The sequence below is a fragment of the Ambystoma mexicanum genome, chromosome 4p, assembly GCF_040938575.1.
Source record: "Ambystoma mexicanum isolate Mex_15411 chromosome 4p, UKY_AmexF1_1, whole genome shotgun sequence".
NCBI classification, from domain to species: Eukaryota; Metazoa; Chordata; class Amphibia; order Caudata; family Ambystomatidae; genus Ambystoma; species Ambystoma mexicanum.
In genome coordinates, this window is record NC_090927.1 from 1,235,121,084 (window position 1) to 1,235,140,267 (window position 19,184).

Below are 19,184 nucleotides of genomic sequence, written 5' to 3' on the forward strand. Positions count from 1 at the left end.
AAAGGGGTGAGAGGAAGGGGAGGGGAAGAAGAGGGAAAAGGGGGAGGGGAAGAAGAGGGAAGGGGGAGGGGAAGAAAGGGGAAAGAGGAAAAGGGAGAGGGGAAGAAGAGGGAAAAGGGGGAGAGGGGAAGGTGGCAGGGGGCAAAAGTGAGGAGGGGCAAAACGGGGGAGGGGAAAATTAAGTGTTACCGGACTAACAAACACAGTCCATAGTCCCATTCCTCCATGTATGGACGTCCCTCGGAGGTGACGGGATCAGAACCTCTTTTTCCACCAGAAAAAGACATGCCCCTGTTACAATTTCCTCACGCACGGGGGCCCCGTCCAGGGAGCGCAGGCTCCCCTAATCCCGCCCACTGGCGCCACCCCTCAGTCCCCTTATGACACACCGGGTGTATAATATTTTAACAACCCTACTGGTGTTATTATAGGGGGATGGATGGTGGGACGTATGGAGGAAAGGGGACCATGGACTAGGAGTACTTTAGTCACTATGATGAGTAACACTCAATTACTCCCTTTCCTCCATCCTGTATGGGCGATTACAACTGACACCACACCCTGGGGACTAGAGCCTGATCTTCTAGGCAAATAGATTACGCAGCAACACTTGGCCACATGCTGCATCAGCTTCGGCACTGGTATCCAAGCAGTAGTGCTTGCAAAAGGCCGAAGGCTTGGCCCATGTTGCCGCCCTGCTGATCGCCTGCCAGGAAACGCTTTTGCTTTAGCTCTCACCGCATGCATGCCCTGCAGGGGATCCTTACATGGCCTTCTGGATAGCTGCTGACCTCCATCTATGGATGCCTTGGATGCCTGCTGCCCAGGCCTAGAGCCTCCGAATGTTACAGTGTGTCTGTCTTGGGGATGCCCTTTATTCTGTCTAGATAAAATTTCAACGCCCTACTGACATCCAGGCAGTGGAGCGTTTTCTCTGCATCTTCCATGGGGCCCGGGAAGAATGTGGGGACCACAATCTCCTCGTTGATATGATGAAACCACCTTTGGGAGGAATTTGGGATGTTTACGAAGCATGACCATGTCCTTATGAAATCTAGTGTATGGCTCTGAGACGACCAACGCCTGGATCTCGCGTACTCTGCGAGCTGATGTGAGCCCAACCAGCAAAGCTGTCTTTAGTGTGGCCAATCTGTCTGCAGTGGCCATGGGTTCAAATGGTTTATGTGCTATAGCGCTTAGGACTACATTCAGGTCCCAAACGGGATGAGGGCGCTTCACGGGGGGATACAGCCTGGTCAGTCCCTTGAGGTGCCTCTTTAATACACGATTGGCTGAGTACAGGACGAGAGAGTCAGAGTTCCTACAAACACAGTGGCAAGGTACGTTCTGAATTGGTCGAGCGTGGATGTCAGTGGGTTCACCCCATGTTCCTTAGCCCAAAAGCAGAATCTTGTCCATTTAGGGCTAGCCTCTCTGGAAAGGGGTGTAGCACTGCGCCACCTTGCTGCGCTAGTAGAGGGCCCTTCCCAATGGGGGGCAACAGGCGGCGGAGTAGAATTTCTGGCTGAAGAGACATCTGCCACATGTCCGAAACCAAGGGTGCGCCGGCCCAGCGAGGAGCCACAAGGATAGTCCTGAGGTTCCTGTTCTTGCTCACTACCTTGTGCACGAACGGTGTGGGAGGGAATGCATACGCCCACATCCCAGAGAGAGTTCAATCCTCTTCCTCCACAGGATGCAAACTGTTGACCCGTCCAATTCTGTGCCGTTACAAACAGGTCTGTTGGGTGACCCCCATCTGCTGAATACCTCCTGGAACACTCTCCCGTTGTCTGCGACCAAGCGACTGAGTGTCTGCTTCCAGGTTGGACTTTCCCGGGAGGTGGACCGCCGAGAGCCACACTTCCTGGCTGATCGATCATTCCCAGATTTTCAAGAGTCAAGGCACACAGTTTCAGGATCTGTGCCCCCCTGTTTGTTGATAAAGAACATGCGGGTCGTGTTATCTGTCTGGATACACACTGACCTGCCCCCGATGGTCAGTTGCAAAGACATGTATGCCAACTGTATCGCAATAAGCACCAGCCAGTTGTTGTGATTCTGACTATCGGTCGCGGTACAGAGGCTGTGAACGGACCCTGGAGTGAGGAATCTGTGGTAATGTGTACTATATGGGGGGTGACCGGAAGGGTCTGCCCACCATAATGTTTTTCCTGTTGCCAACATCTGAGGCCGTGGTACAGGTGTTGCGGGATGGAGATTGGAGCCCACTGATGCTGATCCCAAGAATCTGTGAAAAGCAACTGGAGCCTTCTCATGCGGAGTCTGGTGTAATGGACCGCCAGGAGACAAGCTGCCAATACGCCCAGAAAGTGGCAATTGACCTGCTGCAGAAATGGGAGACTGCTGTTCGAATCGCTGTCACTTTGTCCCCCGTGGGGAAAACCCTCTGCTGCTGTGTGTCCCGCACCAGGTCAAGAAACACTAGCGTCTGTGTAGGATTGAGCTGAGACTTTTGGTAGATTATCGAGAAGCCCAGGTCAAATAGGGTAGAGATGAGCCGGTCCACTGAGTCCCGAACCTGCACCGGAAACGTACCCCTGACTAGCCAGTCGTCGAGCTACAGGTAGACATGTCATTCATCCGATCTAAGAAGAGCCGCCACCACATGCATGAGCCTCGTGAAGAATCTCAGAGCTGAGTTTATCCAAAAAGGCAGAACCTTGTACCTGAAGATGAAGGCCCATGACCCGGAACATGAGGAAGGCCTGGTGAGGCTGCAAAATGGGTACGTGGAGATACAAATCCTTCAGGTCCATGGAACACATCTAGTCTCCCCACACAGTGGCTGAGCAATGAGTGCTGGCGTCACCATCTTTAACTTCTGCAAAGTTAGGTAAAGGTTCTGGGAAGATGGAGCCAACACCACATGCAGGCCCGCCTGGTGGTTCCTCTGGATAGCAAAGATGCAGGAGTAAAAGCCCTGCCCCTGCTGGGAGGGGGAACTTGCTCCACCACTTCTATCTCTACGAGAGAGTGAAAGTCCGCTAGCAGTGATGGTGTGCCGATTTGTGGCAGGGGAGGCGAAACTAGAGGGGTAGAAGGAACAGGTAACTGGAAGCCCCAGAACACTACTGAGATGACCCAGTGGTCTGCGAACTTCGCCCGCCAAGCCTGACTTTGTAGGGCCAGCCTGCCCCAACTGGGGTGCTGTGGACCGGATACAAAACGTCATTTTTTTTTCTGATTAGAGGCTGAGGAAGAGGAGGGGGACTGGAAGAACCCCTCATGAGATGCTTTATAGTGTTTTCTCCAGTGCAGACAAGACCACCTGTCCGGCTGTCTGGCCTTGCGGTCCTGGAAACCCTGGAAGCTGCCAAATGAATGCCCTTTGTCTAAGCAGGACTGTGTATGTGAGAACGGTTGAGGCGCCGGTTTTGTGAGGTTGGCCAGAGACTTTGCAGTCTGGCAGCAGCTCTTCGTATCCAGCTCCTCATCAGTGGAAGAGTGGAAGAGATCAGCCCCCTCAAACAGAAGGTCCAAGATTCTATTCTGCACATCCGGGTTGAACCTCATAGCTTTAAGTCAGGCCATCCTCCTCATGTCTGTTGCCAGACAGAGTGCCCTGTTGGCCATGTCGATGTGACCCCACGGATGCCTCCATTATGTCTTGCGCCACGGGTTTGGCCTCAGCTAGGCCAGCTTTGAAAGAGGCATGCTTGTCCTTAGGGATGTCAGGCAGGAAATCTGCGATCTTTCTCCACAGGTGTTGATTAGCCGCAGCCCAGCATTTGAGTAGACCTTCTTGGCGTATGATTCGAGGGTCTTTTCTTCCTTGTTCAGGAGGGCTGTTGTGGTGGTTCTGGATGACAAGGCCTGGGGCTTGGCATAGATGGATGCAGCAGCAATTACTGATGAGGCTGCGGGTGTGTAGAGAGCAGTATGCTGTCCCCGTGTCACTCACCAGAATGGGGAGTACGTAAAACAGGCCGGACCTCTAGTGCTGGGGAGTTGCTTGAAGGAGCAAGGGTTGGAGCCTCCACCCAAGCCTCCTCTCTGTGAGGGAAAGAACTCTTTAAACCGATATGACCACCTGCTGAACTGTACAGACAAGGGGACCGATCAATCAAAAGAGCGGGGAGAACACATCGCCTCGAACCCAGGCTGTAAAGGAAAGGGATAACAAGTTAAACTATATGTCAATTCTAAATCTGGTTTCCCCAATACTATAGCCCTTAAGTAGTACCTGGTTTAACTCCCCTTAAGCCAAAAGAACTGGAACAAACTATAAAGCAAAGAGGCTTTAGTATATAGCTAAATGTGTAACTCTCCAATATTGAAAACCAAGAAAACTATACTTTACCACTGGTGGAAGTAAGATTGGTGTAAAGAATCCTGGGTAACAACGAAAGTATAAAATAAAAAAAAGGAAGGTTAGTAAGGCAGCTATCCCCGAGCGGAACGAGGGTCGCACTGGTTTCGGGATGGTGCACCACAGCAAAGCGTTCCAAAATGCACTTTAGAAATGAAGCCAAAATCCACAGACGTGATGACAGTCTGATGAGAGGGATTCCAATTATAGAGTTGTTCTTACCAGGGTAATCACTATCCAAGAGTCCAGGAAGCAGGCAAGGGTTCTGGTACACGGGCGATCAAAAAACAGCAGAATCAATTATCCAAGAGTCCAGGAAGCAGGCAAGGGTTCTGGTACACGGGCGGTCAATTAACACAGCAAAATCACTATCCAAGAGTCCAGGAAGCAGGCAAGAGGTCTGGTACACGGTCGGTCAGCAAACTAATCAAAATAAGGGTTTAAGAAGAAGGAGTCCGTGTGCAGGCAGGGTCGGTACACGGGAAAACAGGAACTTCCAAAATCAAGGTACAGAGAGAGCACTTCGGAAAGTATGCCGGTTGTAACTTTAAACAGAAGCAGCGTTCTGCACGCCGCTGTGGAATAAGTAACAACAAGGAGGCGTACCGTTTGAAAATGAGGCTCCCGTATCAACACCGGGAACTACAACCCTTGACAGGTTTTCTGGGTAATGTAGTTCATGTAGCAATTTTCCACGGCAGCTGCCAGCGCGATAAGAAGGGCGCATGCCGGCGCCGTAACCCTTTATGAAGGGCGATCACTTTCCTGTCCCTTATTCTGGCATTACCTGGAACTCCCCAATTGTCCTTGTGTACACGGGAGGAACGAGGAAGAACCCGGGGAACGTGGTGCGGCTGAGGGCGAAGTGTAACACCCCCCCTGTTTGTCTGAACCTAGCATCCAGCTTCTTGTTAATGGGTTGTATGGAGTGGGGCTTGAGCCAGCCCTTTTTGGTGAAAGCCTCCACATCCTTTTGTAGGGGGAATGCCAAACTTCGCCTCGGCCATGATGCTCAAGACCTCCGCTAGAAGTCCTGCTTCGTGGCTGGGGGATACCCAGGTATTCCGACAGGCCAGCAATCCTGTCATGGTAGGCTTTTGCTGATGAGGCAGTATCCTGCTCTACCTCGCTTGTGTTCTGCTGGTCCTCTGACCCAGAAGGGGTGGGCCTCGTTGCCTTTCGGGGGTCCTCCGTGGTGGCGGCCTGGAATTGCGGGGGTAGCTGGAGCCTCAGGACTGGGCTGCTGCTGTGATGGAGCTGGAGGAGGCATGGGCTATGCTGGCGTGGGTTTGCGCCGGCGTAGCATGTCCTTAATAATGCCTCTGAGAATTGAGCCCATTTGTGGAGACTGCATGAGGAATATGAACTTTTCGAAAAACCTGTCCTCACACGCTGGCTGAGTATGATCTTGTGCAGGTGGACGGAGCAAATGTGCCAGCTGCCTCCCCAGCCCCTGCCCGTACAGGGCGTTGTTGTACCTGGACCCAGAGATGTTGGGATAAGACGTGGACCAGGTGACGGGGCTCAGTGGTACCCAGTCTCTCCTAGGAACAAAACTTCTCCTTTGCTGCTCTGAGAGCTGGCGGGCCTCCACACCTACCCGAGAGGCTTCCCGCCTTTGCTGCTCTGTAGTGGTTGCCATTTTGTCCATGCCCTGGGCACATGGACCTGTAGCCAGTGTGTTCCTGGGCTCGGCCTGCATGCCCAACTGCACCGGCTCGGCCCTGCCCCTCAGGTATACCCCCGGTAGGCTGTGCACCCTCAGACTCCCGGCCGGTAATGCTGGCTTTGCATGAAGGCGCCCCCTCAGGTAGAGACCCGGTATCAGGGACGATGCCCCTCAGGACAGGTCCCGGTGGAAGTAGAGCTCACAGGCCCCTTGCTGCAGGGGTAGGGCCCTTGAACCCCCTCGGCCGTGAGGCTGGTAGCTGGGTGGGCCTCAGTGCTCCCTAAGCCGGTGCGAGGGCAGACTGACCCCTCCCGCTACAGGGCTTCCCCGGGAATTGAGTCACCTCGGCGGGGGTGCCTTGGAGAACAATGCACCTACCTTTTGTGTCTTGCTGGGGACGTAGTCCTTGATGTTCTGGGGAGGTGTCCTATTGAACAGTTCACTCCAACGCTCTAATCAGTTCTTAAGCGACCTGGGAGTGAGGGAGTCACATGCAGAGCATCCGTCCCAACCGTGGTACTCACCAAGGCATCAGAGACAGGGTGCGTGGGGATCTGCGCACGACATGCACCTGCTAAAGCCTGTTGAGGCACCGGTGGACAGTGTTTCCATTTCTGTAGAGAAAGAAAAAACAAGTTAAGCTAGCAGGGAAAAGCGCATGGAATTACGAGGCTAGGCCTTACCCAGGAGCGCTGGCCGACGTGGAAAAGGGGACGGAGTTGTGGTGCCGGTGGGCAGGGTTAAGGGAGCCCGCGCTCATTGGGCCATGGGCCAGTAAATTTAAAGGGGAAATGTCTTTCTGTTGGAAAAGAGGTTCCGTGCCCCTGCCTCGCGAGGGACGCCCATACAGGTTGGAGGAAAGGGGAAGAGACATAGGAGTAAGGGAGGGAAGACCGGTATAGAGAATGGTAGAGAGAGGTGGGGGGAATAGAGAGAGGGGGATGAGATAGTGAGAGGGGGATGAGATAGGGGATAGAGAGAGTGAGGGGAGAGAGAGGAGGGCGGAGAGGAGGGCGGAGAGAAGGGCGGAGAGAAGGGCGGAGAGAAGGGCGGAGAGAAGGGCGGAGAGAAGGGCGGAGAGAAGGGCGGAGAGAAGGGCGGAGAGAAGGGCAGGAGGAGAAGGAGGAGAAGGAGGAGAAGGAGGAGAAGGAGGAGAAGGAGGAGAAGGAGGAGAAGGAGGAGATGGAGGAGAAGGAGGAGAAGGAGGAGAGGGGGGACAGAGGGTGAGAGGGGGAGGAGAGGGGGAGGAGAGGGGGGAAAGAGAGGGAGGGGATAGAGGGGTGAGAAAGAGGGGGAGAAAGAGAGGAGGGAGAAAGAGGGGGGTGAAGGGAGAGGGGGAAAAACAGAGGGGTGAGAGAGAGACCCAAGGAGGAGAACCTGGAGAGCTGAACCTGCATTTGTCAAGTTAATGTCAACCAGAATCGGAGCAAAAGAGTGAGAATTGTGACAGAATTATTCAATAATCCAGGGAGGTGGGGGGGGGGGCATTACCGAGTCAGGTAATGCCCCGCGGCCCATAGTTACAAGTCAGTTGTCCCTTTCCATGGTGGCAATTGAAAATAATTAAAAAAGTAAAACAAAATGTCTGCCATGGATTATGTGTAGGTAGTCCCTTCTTCCTTTCCATGGCAGCCTGTCGCAGATCAGGAGTGGACACACTGGAGACAGAAGTGTTTCCAGCTCGTCCACTCCCAAATAGAAGCAAAAAAGATAAGTGGAGAGAAGGAATGGGCGAAGGAAGGGAAGGAATTGGGGAATGGAGGGGCAGAGGAGGGAGAAGGTGGGTGAGGGGGGGAAATCTATGGAGGGGGCGTGAGGGAGCGGATCACTTACCAGAATCCCTGATGGGGAAAGATTGCGGCCACCAGCCGTGAGGAGCTTGGAGCAGGGGGGATTACCATGTGGTAATTCCCCCGTTCTGAGTCTCCTCAGTGGCTGGGATTGATTATCATTATGTAGATGGTTTTGTAAGCTACAGTCAGAGTGAAAGAATAGTGAAAGCATGTGCAATAAAGAACGTAGATGGAAAGGGCGCTTAGGAGAGGCAGCGAGAGGAGTGTGAGAAGAGTCTAAATAAGAGTGACAACGAGAATGCAACATGTCGGATAAAACGGAGAAGAGAGGAATGAGAACAGAAATGGGGCAGTAAGGACTAGAAAGGTGAAAGGAGGGCGCAGAGTGGAGGTAGACATTAGGGTAGTGTGGAGCAGGGGAATATAACAAGGAGATGGGAAGTCCAAGAATATGGTTAAGTGAAAGACCTATACTCTTCATGCTTCGGTGTTGCAATGAAACGGTTACAGGCAGGCTCTTTGCTTGTAAGTTAAGCTGCAATTGTCTCAGTACTATAGTGTAATTCCCAGTGAAGACTAGAAACACTCAACTTAGTCTGGATCTCGGATGCCTCCTACTCTACATCAAGTTTGATCTTTTCCTGAACAAGTAGAATCTTGGTGGAGTTGGTGGTTCCGGTCGGTTTCAGGAAGTCATTCCTAACCGACTAGGACTGGCTTTGGCATTCACGTTATCTTGAGTTCATGAAGTCTTCATGCGACACTGGGAATAGCAATCAATTATGCATGATACACTGAATTCATACATCAACCAGCATCTGGCTGTTTAACATCTGAAAAATATTGTACCATTTTATAACCCATAATGCTGATCATTTGTGTCCGTCCCACAGCCAAAAGGCTGAATTGTCCATTGGCTCCCTCGTGGCATCACTTGCGATCTACCGCCCTTCCCTAACAGAAGGAGGAGGTGGAGGATAAACGGCAGCCTCTGGTCTGTCAGGGAATATGCCTGGTGCATGGCCTTTAAAGAAGAAGGGAGTGTCTGCAAAATTGCTTTTGTCAGCTCCCATGTTTTTGGGTGTGTGGCTGTTGAGGATCCTCCTGTGGTTATGTTTGTGCCAAGGTCAAGAGGTGGACACTGGCGTTTGGTATGATGTCAGGCAGAAGGTGCGCCAAGAGGAAAGGATTTGCGGTACACGAGTGAGCTACACATGCATGAGTGGGGTGCATTTTGGTTTACTCTGGAACCACATAGCATAGTATCTGTCTTGGTTTTTGGACTCGTTTTTTTCTGCATTGTTTTGGGTGGTAGAAAGATATTAATTTGCATAGTACGTCTTCACCTGCAGGTGGGGGAAAAGTGGCAAGATGCATTTTTATATAATGCATTCACCTTACAGGTCTGCTAAATCCATGATTAAATGCGAACCTACAATTACTGTAAAATGCATTTGACTCCGGGGAGAAATTTGCCAACCAGCAGAAACAGTAAATTATAAAGAAACGCAACGACAAACTTACCCAACTCTTCATTTGTATTGTAATTTTCAGTGGCAAATGGAAACCGCTTCTGTTCAGCAAGTGATTTTGCCTGGGTCTGCAAAAACAAGTAAGTGGACAAGGTGAGGTGAGCGCTAAATGAAAATAAAGAAGGACACTTTTTGTTCTCATTTTATTTTTCAAGGTTTCAGGGCAACCTAGATTACTTCTTCACAACTGCATAAATATAGAACATTGGTCACCTTCGAAGCTTGCAAAGAAAAACAAAAGAAATGAAAAAAGGTTTGTTTGTTTATTACTTGTATTGCGCACCAGACCCAGGGGTAACCGGGCGCATTTTATATGACAACTTACAGCTTAGTTACAGTTACTTAGTTACAAGGCAAATAGAGAACCACGAAATATACAAAAATATACAGCAGGCAAAAAATGCAGATACACGTATTTACAGTCCTAAACAGGAGCTGCTAGGAATTCAGTATGTGCAAAGATACAAAAGGTGGAGGGATGTGCGGGATAGGTCCAGGCAGTGGGTGGTCTATTGTTTGTCTGGGTCTTTGATCCATCTTGTGAGGTTGTGTCGGAAAGTGAGGTAGGGTTGATCTGTCCTCAGAGTGGATGGTAGTGAATTCCAAAGTTGAGCTGCTTTCACCTGAAAGCTACAACCACCGACTCTGGACAGTTTAAATCTAGGTGTAGATATGTTGTTGGAGTTCGTGGATCTGGTGAGTCTTGTTGGTTTTACTTTCATGAATCTCGTAGAAAGGTAACGTGGTGCGGCATTGTTTAGGCATTTGTAGACAAGCGAGGCTACTTTTAACTGGATCTTTTCCTGAGTGGAGCACCAGTTATTGGCTTTTCTAAATTCGGTGATGTGGGCTCTCCTGGGAATACCTAGTGCTGCTCTAAGCACGTTGTTCTGCAAGAATTGAATTCTTTTGATAACTTCCTTAATGGCGCCAATATAGAGCGAGTTACAATAGTCCAACTTTGATAGCACGAGCGCTCGCGCCAGTGTGATGCAGCTGTAGTTCGATAGGAAGGGTTTGCCTGCTCTTATCAATTTACAGGTGTAGGCGGTGGCAGAAGCCATCGCGTTGACCTGCTTGTTGAAAGAGGGTGGAGTCCAGGTAGAAACCCAAGGTTTTTACCGCGAGGGCGGTTGTGATTTGGTTATTATCAATGTTAAAAGAGGAGTAGTAGGGGCCCAGTTTTTTGAGAGTGGAGGGTGTGCCAAGGATGATGATTTCAGTTTTGTCATCATTCAGGCATAGTCCGTGAGTGGCCATCCATGCCTGGATGATGAGATACACCCTATTCACCAAGGCCAAATCCTTTTCGTAATCACCGGTAAGTGGTAGGAGAATCTGAGTATCATCTGCATAATTAGTGTAGGTGATACCAAGAAGGTCCAGATAATCGAAAAGGGGCTTTGTGAAGATGTTGTAGAGTGTAGGAGAAACGCAAGATCCCTGGGGCACGCCGCATGTGATGGGGATGTAGTCTGCTGCCGCAGAGGTGGAGAAGACTCTCATGGTCCTATTATTGAGGAAAGATTGGATCCAATCTGTGGCTTCTTCAGAAAAATGCGCGGCCATATCCAGATGCCTGCAAAGGACCTTGTGGTCAACAAGGTCGAATGCAGCGGATAAGTCCAGAAGGAGGAGTAGGGCTGGTTTGCCTTGATCCCTTAGCTCATCGATTTGTGGCTTTAGGTCTAGGAGGGCTGTTTCGCTCCCGTGCTGGGGACGGAAGCCAGACTGCCGTACTCCTAGTAAATTGTTAGTTTCAAGGTGTTTCTGAATTTGAGAATACGCCACTTTTTTTTAGGGGGAAATACACGGTGGTGATTGGGCGGTAATTCGTGGGTATGGCTGGGTCTAGCGTCTGTTTTTTGAGCAGTGGGAGTACCCAGGATTCTTTTAGGTTGCTAGGTATAGACCCTGTAGCAAATGAGGCGTTAATGAGTTTTGAGATAAAGGGAGCCAGGTCTCTGGCTGCATCCTTTATCAGTTGGGGCGGACATTGATCCCCCTGGCAGTTTGATGGCTTGAGTGACAGTATGATTTTTTCAGTCTCAATGATAGATACTTTAGAGAACTTGAAGCGAGGATTGTCGATGTTATTTTTGGGGGGGGTGATGGTAGTTTTGGGTTTAGTATCCAGATTAAGTAGGATTTTTTTGTGGCAATTTTGGATTGGAGAGTTGTCACTTTGTTAGCTAGGGCGTGTTGAATATTGGTGCACCATATTTTATCTTTGACGCAGTTGTCAGGCACTGGGATGGGAGACTATTTCCTTTAGGATAATGAAGAGTTCCTTCATGCTAGAGTTGGCTTGGGCTATTCTAGCGTTGTAAGTTTCTCGTTTAGCCGACAGTATTTCCTTTTTGTAGAGGATAGATATGTTTCTCAGAGTGCTTTTATTTTCTTCGGAGGGTTGTAGTTTCCATGCAACCTCACATTGTCTTTTTTTGGTACGAAGAGTTTTTAGGTGAGGGGTGTACCAGGAGTTGAGGTGGGCTTTTGGTTTGCTTTGTCTCACTTTAAGAGGTGCAATTAGGTCCAGAGCCGAAGACATAATTTTGTTGTACTCATTCACTAGACTTTCGGGGTCCAAGTTATCTGGTAGTGAGTTAAGCGTTGGGAGGATGAGCGGGAGTAGGTTATCTGGGGTGATGTTTTTCTTATTCCTTGTTGGGATGGACGGAGCTAGTTGAGCTAGGGTAGGAGTGGGTCTGTCCGTTTCTAGAGCAAATGTTATAAGGTGGTGGTCTGTCCGAATTAGGGGGGAAAATCGATTGGATGGGGGCGTTACAATTGTGGTCTGCCACCCAGTCGAGTATTCTACCTTTGTTGTGGGTAGGGTGCAGTACTCTTTGTGAGAAGCCTAGTCCTAGTTCAGAGAGTAGGTTAGCCACTCTGCTTGCATGTGGGTCGTTTTGGTCATTGAAGGCCAGGTTAACGTCCCCTAACAGGGTGACCTGTGATGAAAGTTTAAGGTTGTGAGATAGAACGGTGGAGATGTCCTCCTCGAAAGTTCCAATAGGGCCTGGCGGTCTATAAATGAGGTGGATGGTGAGGGTTTGAGAGTTGTTAATAGCTAATTTGGTGGTCAGGCTTTCGCAGGATTTAGTGTCGTTAGATGGAGCTAGCCTGATCGATAAGTTAGATTTATCAATAATGGCAATGCCTCCTCCACGGGCTTCGTTTCTGTCTGATCTTAGGATGGTGTAACCGTTGGGGATCGCTAACATGATGGCCGGTCCTGCGGCGGCATGAAGCCAGGATTCCCTAATGGCCAAGAAGTCAAGGTTTTCGGTCTGGATCAGCAATCTCAATGGCATGAGCAATCATGGATCTACCGTTAATTAATGCACCTTTTAGGTGGGGGAGGGTGGATGGAGGTGTGCAAAACTTTTCATGGGTCATGAGAGGTGTATATACGTGCATTCTGTGTCTTCAGGTTTAGGCTGTAGGGTTTTTCTGTGCTCCCGTTAGGTGTAGATTTGCTGCGGTTAGACGAGGGCAGCGTTCTGGCGCGAGGTTCATATAGTTTAGCAAGTCTGGCTCGGAGTCTAGCGTTTCTGGAGGTGGTAGTACACAGTTTAGATTCAAATTACCAGGACTGTTGGAGTTCTTCCAGTTGGTCATTATGACTCGTCAGTGGTTGGGGCTGTGTCTGTGTCATGGTGGGGGAGAGGGCCAAGAGTTGAAGGGTAGTGTTGTCGATGGTGGGGACTGGAGCGAGTCAGAGTTTGTAGACTAGGAGTGCTGCGAGTGTGAGAAAGGCAAGTGTGGCTTGTAGGGTTAGCATCTTGTAGCGTTGCCGTGGTAGGGCAGGCAATACGAGCTAGAACTTTACTTAAGTGTGCCAGCCTATCAGGGTAAAACAAGTGCAAGTAGAGACTTATGCCTCAAGTGTAGTGGACGGCACCTAAATTTGAGATAGTGGCAGGTGACTAAAATGCATTGGGGTCACACATGGGAGCAGTTGACTCAAAAAAGCAATGGGCAGCACATAGGTACGGAGTGACTCAAAAAGCAATGGAGGCAGTTGACTTAGGTGCAATAGGCAACACGTAGGTTAGAGATAGTAGCAGTTGACTAGAGTGCAGTAGAGCAGCATAGGAACAATTGACTCAAAAAGCAATGGGAGTAATTGACTCAAATGCAGTAGGCAACACCTAAGTTTGAGATAATAGCAGCTGGCTAAAATGCAATGGGACAGGGCATAGGTACAAGGTGACTCAAAAAGCAATGGGCGCAATTGACTCAAATGCAGCAGGCACCACCTAAGTTTGAGATAATAGCAGTTGGCTAAAATGCAGTGGGACAAGAGGTACAAGGTGACTCAAAAAACAATGGGAGCAATTGACTCAAATGCAGTAGGCAACATCTAAGTTTGAGATAATAGCGAGGTATCATTTTAAGACCAACTTTGCATTTGGATTTTTAGATGTATTTCTTTTAATAAGGAACTAAATCTCCCCGTAAAGTGTGGATAACACAGCATTGAGCTACGGTTTTTATTTTGAATCCTAAATTAAGAAAAACTTTGTTCATCCCACACAAGACCCCAAACCTGAACATAATTAGGACACATAGCATAGGTGCTTTGCTTAAAAAATTCCCTAGAGATAATCACTGGCGTCTACAATGAAATTCCCATTTGCAGAAATTTGGCATGTCAAGGGAAATTTGAAGCCGGAACCGGATTAAAGATGGAAAAATGTGGGTGCTGGGGCAGCTGTGTGAATTATGAGGCTGGGTCATTTTCCCGGTCATTTTATAGACAGATCATTAAAGGCTACAAAATTGAGCACCCATTTTGCTGCCCACTGTTTTACAGTTCTTCCGGCCCTTTTAAATTCGAGGTTAAAAAAATGTTAGCACAAACATTGAATTCACCGAATCAAAGACAAACAGGCACTCCGACAGAGGAGCATGCAGGAAAGCAGCAGAGGCGCTGCTAAGCTGACAATCAGAGAAAACTGGAGACGAGGCGGTGGTGGTATACAACATCTGAAATCGGTATGAAACATGGGAGTGAGAGTTACCTGCCAGAAATAGGAAGGTGCAAGTTCTGCGCCTTTTCGCGACCATGCCCAACAATCAGATCTCGCGCATTAAGGAGACATGCCACGTTTTGGCATTCCTGTGAAAACATTGAGTGCTAGCAGCCAGGTAAGAACAACCATTGGCAAAGCCAACATGTTTGACTTCATATTTAAAAAGGTATGTTTTTTTTTCTTCTTCTTATTACTGGATAGAAGGTTGGATAAAAGATATATTGTGTGGATGGAAGATGGGCTGACTAGCGTTATTGATAGAGGGATTCTGAATGTCATTGCCTGAAAGAATTAATAGGATTGGGTGAATGTATGGGTGCTGCGCTACTTTTAAAAGATGCCAGCCTGTACGCTGCTACCCACACCCTGTACACCCTTGCACAGTGTTCTGCTGTTCTCGAGCTAGGTCTGCACTTTATAAATAGAATAAATATGGGTGTATTTGTGGGGATGCGGGAAAAAGATAGATGGTTTGATTGTGTGGAAGGGTGAATATGTGTGGTTGTTTAATGGATGAAGCGGGCCAGATGATGCATTAAATTCTGCACACTATATCTTTCTCCGATTACTGCTCCAATTAATGGCGAGACCCTCATTGCCCTGTTCTCACGTAGATATCAAGCTCCTTGTCTCAACGCATTACTGCCCGCATCAAAGAAAACTGCCAGTGCACATTTCCGTAATATCGATCCAATGGCTGATACTAGGTATTGCTGCAGCTATTGATTCGATTGATGCCGATGTTTTGAGTAACCTAAAGAAAAAAAGAACAAGTTACTTCTTACCTTGTAACGTTCTTTCGACGGGATGTTCCTCCGACGTATTCCTCATCTTAGATATCTCCTTCCAGCTCTGCTGGCCTCGGAAAATTTTTTCTCTAGAGGGCGCTGCGCGTCGACGTCCTTCGAGTCGATGTCCCTCGACAGCCGCTGTATCGACGTCATCCTGCCTATAAAGGCCGCGCGCAGCGTCCGTTGCTCAGTTCCGTTTTGTAGCCCACAGTATTACTGTCTGGACTAGACTAATCACCATGAAGGAGCGTAAGCTGCAACAACAAGGGAAGTAGAACTGCGGGGATGGATGGGAGGGTCGATGAGGAATACGTCGGAGGAACATCCCGTCGAAAGAACGTTACAAGGTAAGAAGTAACTTGTTCTTCGAAGGGATTGTGTCCTCCGACGTATTCCTCATCTTAGATAGGCTCCCATAGCAGTATTCTATATTCGGAGGAGGGAGTACTGACTTCACGCTGTCTTCTATTGATGAATAGAATGCAGTACAGCCCTTCCAAACCTAGTCTCTTGACTGGAGGAGGAATCCAGATTGTAAAAACGTGTAAAGGTATGGACAGACGACCATGTAGCGGCCGCACATATGTCTTTAACCGGCACGCCTCTTTTGAGGGCCGATGAAGCTGCAATACCTCTGGTCGAATGAGCCCTAAGGTTTTGAGGGGGCTCTTTCCCTGCCAGTTTATAACATTCCAGAATGGCTAGAATGATCCATCTGGAAATGGTCTGCTTAGTTATTGGTAACCCCAGCTTGTGACCTGTGTAACCTACAAACAGCTGGTCTGCCTGTCTTATCCTGGCTAGTCTACTAATGTAAAAACTTAAAGCCCTCCTAGGGTCTAGTCTGTGTAACCTCTCTTCCTCTTTCCCCCGGGTGAGGAGGAGGATAGAAGATGGTAGGGTAATCTTCTGAGTGATATGGAATTCAGAAACCACCTTTGGGAGGAAATTAGGCTTCACTTGCAGGACAACTTTGTCTTTGTGAAAGATTGTATGAGGGGGTTTACAAGAAAGAGCTTGTAATTCGCTCACCCTTCTAGCAGATGTAAGTGTTATTAATAAAACAGTTTTAAGGGTAAGGAATCTTAACGAACAAGAATGGAGAGGTTCGAAAGGTGTACCCATCAGGAAAGTTAGTACTAAGTTTAAATCCCATAGGGGAACTTGGAATGGTTTTGGGGGATAAACATTGGTTAACCCCTTTAGAAACTGTATTACCAAGGGTAATTTGAAATAGGATGGTTCTTCCGCAGTACGCTTAAAGATGGATAGCGCTGCGAGATAGCCCTTAATGGTGCCAACTTGAAGGCCTGAATTTGCCAAATATAGTAGGAAGGACAAAACCATTGGTGTACCACATGAAAATGGGTCGATATTCTGTTCTCTACACCAGCTGCAAAATCTGTTCCAACGGCAGCGGTATAAAGACTTGGTTGCTGGGTCCTTGCCGAAAGCAACACCTCCATATCATCAGGGAGGTCCCAATCCTTGTACCTCAGCCGTTCAGAAGCCAAGCGTGAAGATTGAGGGTTTTGATGTCTGGATGGAGAACCTGACCTCCCTTCTGTGAGTAGGTTCTCTCTGAGTGGAAGTCGAATTGGAGGGCAGATGGACAAGTCTAGAAGGTCCGGGTACCACGTTCTCCTGGCCCAATCCGGGGCAATTAGGATCATGGTTCGCCGGAATCTTCTCAACCTCCTGATCATTTGAGGAATGACAGGGACTGGTGGGAACGCGTACAGAAGCGGAAACTCCCAGTCCACTATGAACGCGTCTCCCAGAGCTCCTCTCGGAGGAAATTCCCTTGAGCAGAACAGGTCGCATTTCCTGTTTAGGCTGGTGGCGAACAGATCTACCTGAGGGGTTCCCCAAAGGGCGAAGATCTCTTGAAGGACTTCCTGAGCTAGCTCCCACTCGTGGGAGACTGTGTTCTGCCTGCTCAGAGCGTCCGCTGTCAAGTTCTTCTCTCCGGCTAGGTGAACTGCCGATAGAGAGATTCCTTCTTGGATTGCCCAAAACCAGAGCTGCATCGCCTCTCTGCACAGGGGTAGTGATCCTACGCCTCCTCTTTTGTTGAGGTAATGCATGGCCACCGTGTTGTCCGTCATTATCAGGACGTTCTTCCCTTGTACAGCTGGCAGGAAAGCCTTCAACGCAAGTCTGATGGCTCTCAGCTCTAACAGGTTGATGTGTAGTCTGGACTCCGATGGAGACCAACGACCGCTGATGGTCAAGTCGTTGGCGTGGGCTCCCCACCCCATGAGTGAGGCATCCGTGACTACTGTTATCTCCGGCCAGGGTTGCCAAAAACTGTTCTCCTTTCAGAATGTTCTCCTGACAGGCCCACCACTGAAGGTCTCGAGCCACCCTGCCGGGAACCTGAAGAAGATCTGTCATTCTCCCTGAGAATTGTGACCACTGAGTCCTCAGTGCCCACTGGAGGGATCTCATTCTCAGGCGAGCCTCTGGCACTAGGAAAATGCAGGATGCCATGAGGCCTAGCAACCTCAAAAAGTCGAAGGCTGGGAGACGTTTGGCATGCTGGAACTTGGTAACCATCTATAGAATATCTTGAGCCCTCACCTCTGGTGGCGAGGCTTTTCCCAGGGAAGTATCCAGGATCGCTCCTATGAACTGGAGTCTCTGCGATGGTATCATTTGTGACTTCTTTAAATTGAGGGAGAAGCCAGTCTGTGAAGGAAGTGGCACACGTGATTTAGCTGGATCTGAGGTTGCTCCGGAGAAACAGCCCTGATCAGCCAATCGTCCAGGTAGGGGTAGACGTGAATCCCTTCCCTCCTTAGACTTGCAGCCACTACCGACATTAACTTGGTGAAGACCATCGGGGCGGAGGTCAGCCCAAATGGCAGCACTCGAAATTGATAGTGAGAGTTGCCAATTGCGAACCTCAGGTATTTCCTGTGTTTGAGATGGATAGGCACATGGAAATAAGCGTCCTGAAGGTCCAGAGATACCAACCAGTCCTGGAACTGAAGGGCCTGGAGGATCTGAGAAAGAGTGACCATCTTGAATTTGTCTTTTCTGAGGAATTTGTTCAATTCTCGCAAGTCCAAGATGGGTCTCAGTCCTCCGTCTTTCTTCGGAATGAGAACGTAAGGGGAGTACCAGCCCTTGTTCCTCTCCGCTACAGGTACCGGTTCTATGGCACCTTTCTCTAGCAGGTCCAAAATTTCCTGCAAGAGGAGCGGATCTGGAGCTTTCTGAGAGCTGATCCCCGGTGGATGACTCTGAGGTATACGTAGGAAAGGCAGGCAGTAACCTTGGGCGACTGTTTCCAATGCCCAAGCATCTGACTTGATAGCCTGCCATACCGTCAGATGTTGAGTCAACCTGCCTCCTACAGGTGTCCTGTGAGGGGAGTCCTCAGAGTGGTTTTGGGGCGGCTGATGCAGATGCTGATGGTAAAGAGGCACCTGCTGTTGCTGCGGCTTTAGAATATCTACCCCGTCCACCTCGGGTAGTTCTTTGACCCCTTTGAGCCGGTCGTCCTCTACCTCTTCCGAATGCGGAGTAGAAGCGAAAGGACTTGCCCCTCGCAGAGGTTCCTGTGGGATGAAAGGGAGTCTGACGGATTGCAGCTCCTAGGGATTTTGCTGCAGCTTTTGAAGTTTGCAGTTTCTCTAAACTGTCATCCGCCTTTTTCCCGAACAAAGAAGAGCCATCGAATGGCATGTTCAAGAGCCTGGCTTGCACATCTGGGGCAAAACCCGACTTTCTCAACCAAGCGAATCTCCTGGTTGATGTACTTGCCGCCATTGCTCTGCTGATACTGTCAGCCGAATCAATGCCCGTCTGGAGGGATTCGCACATAGCGTCTTTACCGTCCTGTATAATATTCAGGAATGCATCCCTTTCTTCTCCCTCCGGGATGCAGTCAGCCGCTGTAGAAGCACACTCCCAAAGTGTATGGCTGAACCTAGCAAGGGTGCAAGCAGCATTAACAGACTTTAACGCCATGCTACATGCTGAAAAGACTTTCTTTGCCATAGCATCATTTTTTTTA

General features: G+C 49.3%; 1 protein-coding gene across 5 annotated transcripts in view; it reads right to left on the minus strand.

Annotated features, from left to right (window-relative positions):
- TTC13 (tetratricopeptide repeat domain 13) overlaps positions 1–19,184 on the minus strand; it is a 1,871,796-nt gene that overhangs the window by 1,431,444 nt on the left and 421,168 nt on the right. For all 5 annotated transcript variants that reach the window (XM_069606893.1, XM_069606895.1, XM_069606894.1 and 2 more), the window contains exon 3: positions 9,320–9,395. In XM_069606893.1, coding sequence (XP_069462994.1) covers positions 9,320–9,395 — 76 coding nt within the window. The remainder of the gene's footprint in view (positions 1–9,319; positions 9,396–19,184) is intronic.